This window comes from Acipenser ruthenus, chromosome 26 (assembly GCF_902713425.1).
Source record: "Acipenser ruthenus chromosome 26, fAciRut3.2 maternal haplotype, whole genome shotgun sequence".
NCBI classification, from domain to species: Eukaryota; Metazoa; Chordata; class Actinopteri; order Acipenseriformes; family Acipenseridae; genus Acipenser; species Acipenser ruthenus.
In genome coordinates, this window is record NC_081214.1 from 15,820,832 (window position 1) to 15,832,522 (window position 11,691).

Here is an 11,691-nt window from a genome sequence, read left to right on the forward strand (position 1 = left end):
TTTCATGCAGAACTGGCTATATAAACTGTGCATGAAAAACAAATCAAACAAAGTTCTGATGTTTTAATCACTTCAGAAGCAAAAGATGCATTTTCTGCACAACAAACACTGTTTCAACTTCCTTTGTACATCATGAAAATAAACCATGAAAATGATATTTTAGTGATCGGGAGATCCTCATTAAATAGAACCAATTAACACTAATTCTCAAGATAGGTACAAAAACATGCACTGGGGACATTTTCAATCATAAAAAAAATGTAAGTGAAATAATTATTTTAAAAAAAAAGAAATCTACCATTGGTTCTTGACGGAGGCTTCATTAACCCTTAACATGCCCAGGTTATTAATCAGCTTTAAAGCCCAGTACAGACCTGCAGAATTTCATGAAACAGTTACACAAAACTAGTTTCTCCTTTTATCCGTTTCACAAAATGGTTTCACGTCTGTATCTTGCTTCTCACAAGGCTTAAGATAACTTCCACAAAACTAGAAAATATTAAGCTTATAGATAGACAGATAGATGGATTCATATGAAAGCATTATTATATAACTGTATCCTTTTCTTCCAAACACTTATAAAATTATAGGAAGATAAAGGGACTTGACTTGGGGGTGGGGGGGATAAATCAAACCTGGATCTTTTTTTAAAGAGCATTTCACACTACCAGAGAATCCACCTGGATTGCATCAACCACATAATATTCCAGGTAGTCCCTGGACAACCACATATAGATGGATGATGCAATCCATGGCGATCCCTTATTGTTGGAAAATCCATGTGGGTCACAGGTTTCATATCAAACCAGTTTTACCCAAGATCATTTGCATCTAGCAGCAATATAAAAGGTGTAAACCAAATCCACCATGGGATTTGCTGGAAAAATGTAGAACCAGCAAACATAACAGGGGTTACATTTCCGTCAAGTCTGCATACTTGAACAAACCTGCACCTTTCCCATGAGTACATTCTTCCAATCACTGTACATATGTACAAAGTATATGCAACAAAATACAATTTTAGTAAAATATATTACATTTACTCATTAAATTTCAAAGACACACATTAAATAAAATGTAGTCGCAAGCAGGGCTCTGCTGGATATCATAAAGATCTTTTTTTTTCTCAGTTACATAAATGTAAACCAACATGTGTTTACATTTTCAAACTCATTGTATATTCTCAGTGATCCCAATGGCACGATATGAGTTAAGGAAAAAAACAAACAAACAAACAAACAGACAGTAAAATGTACCTCCCCATCCAAATGAACCAAGCTGCTACTTTCCCCAGGATGACATCACAACAGTTCAAACAGGTGTATTGAAGATTACTTTTTTTTTTTGGTAAGTCACAGCCATTGACCCCTAATTTTCAGGAAATAAAGCATGGAAGTACTACTGCAAATCTCAACCTGAGTTTGATGTATTGGTACATAACTCAAATGTATGTTACATTGCCAAACTGAATTTTGTGAAAAAAAAAACCAAAACTAATATAGTATCACAATTTTCTCCCAGCTTTTTGAACTAACATTTATTAGTGCTATTGCTTTTTTGGAGGAATGGCCAGAGATTTGCTAAATGATACTACCAATTACATTTACATTCATGGGCAAACTGTTCATAAAGGTTAGAGTCTACTTAACACAACTGAATGGTCAGTTATACAAAAGTGCATTTGAGTTTCAATACTTATTACAACACGTTTATGCATGGCTGAAATTGAAGAAAAAGAAAGGTCAGTCAGCCTGCCTTTGAATCTGAATACTGTTCTGAATATTGACACAGCACAACTCATGTGTCACCTTTGGAGGTGTGTTTTATTTCTGAATCCTGAAAGATTTTACCTTTAATCCACAACTTTTCATGAATTAATCTTACATAAAGACAACTAAATGTAACAGCCGTACTAGGGTTGGGCGATATAACGGTATTTTTTAAATATTGTCACAAATTAAATGTATCGTGCTAGATAGAGACAATATAAAGATATACCCATAACTAGATTCGAGTTTTCCCTTCGGTTCGTAACCCTCCATTTCCTGTTCTCTCCAACTATCTACACGTGACGTTTGTGACGACTCGTGTGTTAGTTACTTTGGATTCTAACCCTATAATGCCAAAACAGAAAAAAAAAATAAAATTCTGCACAATTAAATTGTAAAAAAAATCAATCAGCGATCAGCTCGTTAGTAGATTAAATCACTCCGATTAATCTGTTCAATACTATACATATATTTTTTATTTTTATGCAACTGTTGTGCATAACGCAAACATTAAGCTTTAGACTGATCCATTTCAATTTCTAGGGAGGTCTCAGGTAGTATAAACTTGGGGGTTCAGGTCGTAGTCGGGTATATTCTCTTCAGGATGGCTGCGAGTAACCACAGACTAGGCAAACTTGCACAGAAGTATTTGTGCACACCAGCAACAAGTCAGTACATGGGGTAACACTGTTACATGCAGCGCTCCAGATAAATATGAATGACGTTGTACGATATTTAAATGTACGCGTAAGCAATACACATAGCAATTTTGCTGCACAGCTTGAGTTCGCATGTTATCAAGCTTCTTATACTTTGTTGGTTCCCGGTGTCTTAATGGTTAATTGTGAATATAATGCATGTGGGAGCTAGAGAATGGATCATAGAAATGCCTTTACCTAACCTACCAATTTATTTATCTGTCAGCTAAAATTTTGAAAGGTAAATCTATAAAATAAATACAATATTCTATGTTTGGAGAGAGTGGGGATGCTTGCTGTAGCAAGGCAATCAATAAAGAACGCAATATTATCGTTTCTTTATTTGCACGAGTGCAGCATCGATACAATATAAAATTATTTATTTTAAATTTTTTTGTTTTTACATTTTTAGAGAGCGTATCAGTCGACTAGGAAAGGGAGACACAAGAAACTGAGAAAGTAACATTTACAGAAAACTATAAACACTGTAACAGCCTTGTACTAGTGGACGGAGACTCGGTGAACGCAGTACTAGCGAACTACAAAACAGACAAGACTAAAACTTGATACTCTTGATACTCTCGTGTATTTTGGCAAAATACGCGTTAAAAAAAAAACTTTGATCAGAATGTTAAATATATTGTGATATATATCGTATATTGTCTTGAACATCTAAAATATGATTATTTTTTTTTTTAGGTATATCGCCCACCCCTAAGCCATACTACACAAACGATTTTTGGAAAAGCATTGCATGAGAAAAGGGATTTAATATTGCATCCCTTTTACTAATGAAAAAAAAAAATCTGTACGGACACGGACTGAGTATGGAAATAAATACTGTGAAAGGTACCTGCAAGAATTGGAAGCCATCCTTAAAGCACAAAGCTGATAGTTTCTTTACATTTAAAATACATCCAGAATGCATTGTTATCAAGAAATACAAAATAAAAAAATTGGGTGGACATGTGCCCAAAGCAAATTTTCAGACAGGTCAAGTCAGTAGCTTTTCCTACCTTCTCAAACATTTTGGTTTAAGGATGGCCCATTGTACACATACAAAAAACACACTACAAAGGCTACAGCACTGTCCACTACGTCACAGCTCAGTTTTGGTTAAGTATTGTGCATGAACACATATTCCACCAACACTGGCAGACTTAAATTGGACAGCACTGCAATATATTTATAACACACCCTAAGCAAGGGGTGTTGAAATGTTTCTCTCATACTTTGTCTTTGCTGGGATTGAGGTCTGTTTGGAGGCTGCTTGATCAATGCCACGGGCAGCTTGTGAGCGAGTCTTTACATGGCACGCAGTTCCAGTTTTTGCACCCCGCTTGGAGTTCCGTTGCTTTGCCTTGCTCCCACGCCTAGGGTGTGTTATAATCTTTTTTAAGTCCATTTTCTTGGAACCATACCTATTCTCAGGATCGTCATCGTCATCAGCAACACCTACAGCAAGACCAGATTTAACGTCTGCTTCATCCCCTGAAACAAAGAAGACCCAAAAGTGTCAGGTCATCCCTATACCCTCATCCGCCCTTCACACCAAACCAAACTGCATCCGCACTTCACTAAGAACTTTTATAATTACAAGCAAAACACTGACTGTCACAACAAAACAGATGTGCTCTCTATGAATGATGCATTAACCAATATTGCCTGCTGTAAATCTGGCCTGCAATAGCTCAGCCAAGCAGTTCTGAAGGTATTGCCTCATTCGCCAAACCAATATAGACCTAGATTCTGAAAACATGATTTGTGTGTCAGTTGTCCCTTTCAAAACAGACATCTTCCAATGTCAGTTAAAACAAATGCTGTTTTTCCCCCAAAAATGATGTTAAATCCAGGTTGCCCAACAACGCTTCAGGTTACAATGCTGCAGTAATCACTAAGGGTCAAAAGCCTTTTTATTTTATTTATGTGACCCGTCTCTAGCTCTCTGCTATGGTGTCATTATTTCAGTGTTAATATTTTCAGTGTTGTTATCTAATCCGAAGGCGCTCTTTCTTAAATTAGTGTCATTATGGCTGTGGGAATTTAACAAAGAGGTCCTCAAACATACTTTAGATAGACCTGAATGCAAAGTACACTGGTCAAAAAAGAGTAAGAGGGATTAGATTTCTCATAAAGTTCAGTTTCAATATTTATTTCTAACTTGACATTAGTTCATGCATTGCAGCTGGAGGATTTTAGGGTTGGTGATAACCCAGTCCTAAATGACAATGTATATTTATTGATGAGTATGTTCAATTGTATATTTTAGTATAACGAAAGGGAGACATTACCCGATGACTGGCAAAAACTTTTGCCAATGGGACCAGCGAGAGTTTCTGTGATTGACTGAATCTTCTGCTCATCGCTGCTTCCTGCAGAGTCCTGCTCGCCAGTCTGTTCTGCTGTTTCTGCATCACTTGAAGACAAGTCAGAATTTACAACCTTCTTGGCTTTCGGTCGCTTCTCTTTGGTTTTTAACTTTTTCTTCTCTTGAGGAGTCTCATTGTCATCAGATGAAGAACCCTTCATCTCTTCCTCCTTCGGTTCTTTCTTACTCTTTCGACTGCCCTTCTTGGCAGATTCTAATTTACTAAGACTCTTCATTTCCTTCTCCAAGTCAGAGTCGTAATTAGAAGAGTCAGAGCGATTCTGTTTTTTCTTTTTAACCGTCAACTTCTTCACATCAGGGTCAGATTCAGAGGTGGTTTTAATCTGTTTTCGCTTAGCAGCTTTCTTATCCTGGGACTGTGCAGTGCTTTTCCTGAGGCTAAACAAGCATTTCCTTTGCACGCTTATTGGCGAGTCCTCATTGCTGTCTGCCTCGAGGGAACCGGGACTCTCATCTTCCACTTGTTTTAAGATGTCAGGAATGTCAGAATCAGAGGAATCTACAGCTTTGCTGCTGGAAGCCGCCTGCCTCCCTATGGATTCTTTCTTTGCATTTGCAGAAGATTCATCGGTAGATTTGGGTTTTGCTTTTTGGGAATGTTTGGGTTTGTCATTGTTCATATCACTATCGTCTTCTGGGTGGGAAGACAGTTTTGTGTCAGTATGTCTCCTCAGGGGTGTAGTCTTTACACGTGGAGACCGCCTGCATTGCAGACCCTCCTTTAAGACTTCTGGATCTTCAGACTCCTCTTCACCTGAAATTACCTTCTTCAATTTTTCATCATTGCTTTCTTCGGCCTCTGAAACACTGGTAGAATCTGTTATTGAAACAGGAGTCAACTTCACAACAAGTTCTTTTGTTACTTTGACTGTAGATTTGACTTTGGAGTTGCTGCTATGCTTAGAAGATGTTTTCCGTGAAGTACTGCTCTTTGTCAAGCTATTTTTTGCTGTTTTCCTGTTTTTTACAGGACTATCCTCAGTTACTTCTGCAATGCCAGAAGCATCCACTGAGGAGTCTGCTGCCTCAAAAAGCTCATCAGGAACAGATGATGGAACAGAGACAATTTCTTTATCTAGGGCACACTCGTTGGCCTGTTCAGATTCATCTTCTTGACAATCCGTGCTTCTTCCAGACTCTGCTTTCTTTTCATTCTGCTCACTCTTTGAGTCATCATTTTCCCTGAGCTCCTCAACTTCTCCAGGAGAAACGGCAGGTGTTTCCTTCATTTCAACATCACTCTCCTGGTCAGCGTCTTCCTTCATATCAGAATCTGGGTCAGCGTGTTTGTCAGAATCAGCATTTTCCTCAACTGCATCATCAAAAGCATCAACTTTGTTCTGAATAACATTGTCAGCAGCCTCATCAGCAGCACACCACATTGTCTCCTCTCCACTGTTCTCATCAGGGTTAGCATGGCTCTCATCTCCACTGTTCTCAGCTGGGGTAACACGGCTCCAATCTCCACTGTTCTCAGCTGCGTTAACACGGCTCTCAACTGCACAGTGGGCTTTCTCAACACTATCTTCTAAATTATCTTCAGCCCCATTGTCATCATCACTGTTAGACATGTCAACATTGTCCTCAACTTCACTGACTTCCTTTTCCTGTTGCGATTTTAATCCTCCATTATTTACCTCACAGGTACTTTCTTCACCAATCAAAAGTGCCAATTCCTTGAACTCCTCATCCAAATCTTCCTCCAGTGCAGCATGAGCATTCTTTAGGTCTCCAAGTACAGATTTGAAGGCTTTCAAATGTCTTAATCTAATTAAATTTGTAGGTAGCTTTTCAGTATCCTGCTGGAGAAATTTCACAAAAGTAGCATTCAAGCCAGTTGTTGTTTCTACTAGTTTTTTTGTCTTTTTAATCAATTCTTTTGGCACCTTCAGTGATTTGTAGGAAACTGTTATGGTGCCTGAAGACAAGTTGTCCAAGCTGTTTTCTTTTCCATTACAGGTAGCTTTGACTTTCTGTGAATGTTTGTGCACGTTGCCATCCTGGTTTGTCTTCTCACTTTCAGATTTGGGTTTCTTTCGGTGTTGTTGCCATAACTGCTCCAGGTTCTCCAGCACGCTGTCACAAGCAGTGACCAGGTCCAGCAAAGGTTCAGAGTTACACACATAGCAGTACCACTTGCTGCTTTCATCCATAATACTTGACAGTTCTTTTCTACCCAGGTTGCGTAAAATACATTTTTTGCAGAAGGCGTTGTTACAAAAGTCACAACAAATAAGGTTTCCTCCTTCAGCACACCACCTGAAAGAAAAAAAAAAAAAAAAGGTGTTTTATCACAGCTGGTACAACCAAATTATTAACCCCTATTCCCCACTGATACCACGTCCCGTTGTAGTGCGGAATAGGTTATAAATCGGTAGGGTCGTGGCTCCCATTTGCACCATAATGCCATTACAGTAGCCCTTTTATACTCGTATAAGGCGGAACACAAATAGCACGATCTTGTAACTATGGCTCCCAACTATAACGTTATAAAGGGTGATCACTGTATATAAATTTTAGAAAGTCATTCGTGCACAAAAAGTTTAACGTGACAAGGTGCTTACCACAAAATAATAATTGTCTCTGATACAGCTGGTTGTAGTATCCACTTGTTTCCAGCAACAGAAACTGGTGTGGCAGCACACTCCTGTAGATCTTTTAAATTACCAACAGTTCAATGAGGTGAAGTACTTGGTATCCCATTAAAACATCACTGAACTGTTCGTAATCTAAAAGGCTCTACACGAGTGTGCTGCCACACCGGGTTCTGTTACTGGGGACAAATTACATCCAATATATATATACGCGCAACAGTACATTTTAAGCACTAAGGGGGTTATGTTTTGTAGTGAAATTTGATAGGATACCTGCACTGTTCATCCATCCCATCTGCATCCTTACTTATATCATCACTCATATAATATTTATAACAACTCTGAAAAAAAGACAAAGAATAAGGGTTATTTTCACAGGGGATGATTGTCGCCATGTTACAGACATCAAGAATCTCCCACTGTATAATGACCTTTATGTATTATAGTTTCTTTAGAATAATAATCATTCCTTTGCTTTACATTCTGAAACTCCAAAGAAGCGGCAACTATATACAGTCAGTTTTCTTCAACGTGCACAACCTATTTACAGGCTGTTTGCCAGGAATACAAGCTTGTCGGCCTTCTCTGGATCCAAGGCGGCGCGCTTTTTGTTTTCATCGAATACACAGAGGGCCCGTACTTACAAAGCATTTTCAAAACTGATTCGCTGGTAGTTAGGATGGAACCCGCAAATCAGATGCTAGTTAACACTTAAGCAGGAAAAAGAAGAACACACCCACTGCATGTCTTACATAATTAACTATGCGAGTACCACAAATTAATTATTGAATCGATTATCCAGTATTTCTCTCGATGTATACAGTGAGGAATTTACAAAGCTACAACCTCAATTACACTGTTGTACCGTACAATACTGACTAACCACGGAGGATGTTTATTGTGCTGCGCACTGTATAATACTTATGATGGCGTCTCTCTCGTACACACCCCCCTCACTCAATTACAGCATCACTCATCCTGGCAACAGCAAGTACAACACAACACTCCACGGCATCAGGCAACACGTAACCCAGCACCCACAACAGCACTGAACATTGCTTGGCATGTCAAAAAATATGGGGGTCTGATCAGCATTTCCGATCTGTCCAAGCTGGTGCTGTTTGTTAGAAATGCTGAAACTGTAAACGTTTCTCTTGGAATTCCTCAGGAAGCTTGGTTTGTTTTTTCTCAGCAGTACGTCACGTTGCTGCTTGTTTATTTGGGCAGACGCCTTTGTTCTTTTCTCAGCAGTCAGTCACGTTGCTGTTTGTGTATTCTGGTAGTCACATCTTTTGTTGGCGACTTTAATACACGCATCACTATACTGTACTGTAATTTAAGATGCAGGATATTTTTGAGAAGCAAATAATGGTTAAAAAAGCGCATCTTAAATTCAAAGGAATACAGTAATTAAATAATTAGGCCTACAATTTGTATTATGCAACATGTTGACATTTCCATTGCAGTTGTTTACTGTTGTATCACATGCATATTATTATGCTATAATAACTATGTCAGTTTCAATAATGAATGTTAAATTGCGAGAAAAAAAAAAATCCCTTTAGTTTACACCAGGGTACCTAAGGTAACATTTTTGTTTAACCTTTGTATATTTTATGATTTTACAAAAAAAAAAAAAAGTATTTTTTTCGTTAGGATAAAACTGTAGTAGTGTGTTCTGGCAAAGGTCTGGAAATAAATATAGTTTTCACTGCCTCAAATAAGTTTATAACACTTTAAAAAGACAGTGTGGTAAAAATGGTCATAAAATGCTTGGCTGTGGGGTGACTATATTAAAAACCAAAAACGAAGAACCCTAAAAAGGCAAGAAGCAATGTCAAGATACAGTCAAATCCGCTTAATGTTACTTCTGTTATGTCACACTCTGCTTAACATCATCAAATTGAGAGGTCCTGGCCCGAATATAATGCGATCTCTGGATCTCAGTATAGTGTTCAGTCCTTTAGTACGCTCCAATCCAAGATGTTCCCGAATCCAAAACACCAGACCATGCTGTTTACTCTTTGATTTTTCAAGTTCAGACTTTTAAATGTAAAATGAGGAATACTGCATCAGCTTTGCTTCGTTGCTCTCCATATGTACTGGACTATGCAAAGTCAATGGAAACAAACGCCCGATTAGATCACTTCTGTTATTGTCACATTCTGGTTAATGTCAATCAAAGTTAACAGACACACAATTAATTTCACTCCTACTTTTAATATCACTTTCAACTGCCAATCTATGACCAACCAATTTTGGCACATTTGGTCTACCTTAAGTCTCGAAAGCCTTGTGGTCACGTGATCAATGCGGCTGCATTCTGTAACTGTTACTGTAACAGTTCAGGCCTCAGTACTAATCTCAAATGAAAACTGAGTTTTCGCCAGCAGAACCAGTTTGTTTCTGTAACTTCAAGGACACATACTGTTAAGTGTGCTTTTTTGTTTGTTTCATTTAAATACTGTACAGCGATATCAAGGTTGGCGTGTTTTGGATTGTGCATGCTGTTTGTAAGTAGGCCTACTAATGTTTTTTTTGTTTGTTTTTTAAATGTATTAAATGTATTGAACAGTGCAGTGATAAAATAACTACAACTTTTACGCATGCTTTCCTGTTTAAACATGTTATCGTTTATACTGATATGCCGACGCATTAATATATTAACAGCATTTTCATGGGTTTGGTTTAATAAAGCATATTGGGACTAAATTTTTTTTTTTAAAAAGTGTACAGTATATTAATGCCAAAAAGCGCATGTGGTAGTTTCTGGAGTTTTTCACACGGTAAACTGAAAGAAAGTATTAAAGCTGTTTGGGGTTTTCTTCTATTTACAGAAGCATAATGCATTTATTTTTACTAAGTTATTAGCTAACTTCTGATAATGTCAACTCCGCTTATTGTCTGTTTTTGCTCAGTTCCTTCAATGTGACATTAAGTGGTTTCAACCACATAACTTAATTGGGATGCAACAATACCATGTGTACAATTACATTTATTTAATATATATATATATATATATATATTTTTTTTTTTTTAAATCAAAAGCATCAACTTACATACCTTACAGACGAGAACTTTAAGTGCTGGATGTTGATAAAATGAATCCTTTTGGAAATGGTTCACTTGTTGCCCACAGGAAGTACAGCTGACAATGCCATGCATGCTTTCTTCTGCAAAAATATAAATATATATATATATATATATATATATATAAGGGCATTTCAGAAAAAAAAGCCCTTCAGCTATGTAGAAACAAAGGGTAACACAGTACAGTAAACTTGTTTTTCAAGAATTTTGTGGATGGAAAATTTTACAGCAAAACCCATCTATATCACCTATTTTCAAGACTCCCCCATTGATATATACACACAACTCTATAAAGAAATAGTATACTGCATAATGCATCTGCATATACACACACATCTATAAAAATAAAAATGGGTCATCTATAAGAATTTTTTATTGTAAAAAATTACTCCTACATTCAGGAGATGGCAACTTCTGAAAAACAAAAACACAATAATTTTTTTAACAGTTGGAGAACCGACAGACTGCATCCCACGTGCACTGCATTTAAGGGCAACATTTATTTTAAGATCATAACCCACAGGGTTTAACAGTATCCATTATGGCAGTGCAAAACACAGCACTGGCCATTACGCTCCCCTCACTGGAAAACAATTTCTTACCTCCTCGCTTTTTTGAACTTTCTGCTTTAGGTTTGGCAGTTTTACTTCTGAATTCTGGCCCTCTGAAATCATCTTTTGCTTCATTTGACACTGGCTCGGGCTCAACCACCACTGTTCCTAGAAAAAATATTGTTTCATGATTAACACCATCATCCTCCAAGAAACATTACCTGACAAACAAAAACTGATACATTCAAAACTGTGACATCAGACAGGGCAAACAAGTGGAAAAATGAGGGTGCAATTAGTGTTGGGACGAACACAGGATTTTCATGTTCGGATATTCGCTCAATTTAAATATTCGTTCGTTTTCAAAAAGTAATAAAAGCCATATATTGCTCAGAATGTGGGCTGGGGGCGTGGCCCATGTGTGTGCCTTATTTTACAGCAAGGCGTTACAATATGTAGAAAAATATCCCTGGAGTAAAAAATACGTTGTGTTGGCCTTACTTTACCGGTGAATTAACTACAATACAAAGGATGCAAAATAGCAGTTCAAATTCAACGTTGTTTTGTTCATTCCCGAAATAAATATTACATAAAGTTGAA

At 37.5% G+C, this 11,691-nt stretch overlaps 1 protein-coding gene across 1 annotated transcript in view; it reads right to left on the bottom strand.

Annotated features, from left to right (window-relative positions):
* The window catches only part of LOC117963337 (transcriptional regulator ATRX-like), a 66,903-nt gene that overhangs the window by 40,591 nt on the left and 14,621 nt on the right, over positions 1-11,691 (bottom strand). Inside the window, exons 6-10 of the mRNA XM_059001388.1 lie at positions 11,143-11,259; positions 10,514-10,623; positions 7,724-7,791; positions 4,759-7,115; positions 3,889-3,958 (exon numbers count right to left, since the gene is read on the bottom strand). Coding sequence (XP_058857371.1) covers positions 3,889-3,958; positions 4,759-7,115; positions 7,724-7,791; positions 10,514-10,623; positions 11,143-11,259 — 2,722 coding nt within the window. The remainder of the gene's footprint in view (positions 1-3,888; positions 3,959-4,758; positions 7,116-7,723; positions 7,792-10,513; positions 10,624-11,142; positions 11,260-11,691) is intronic.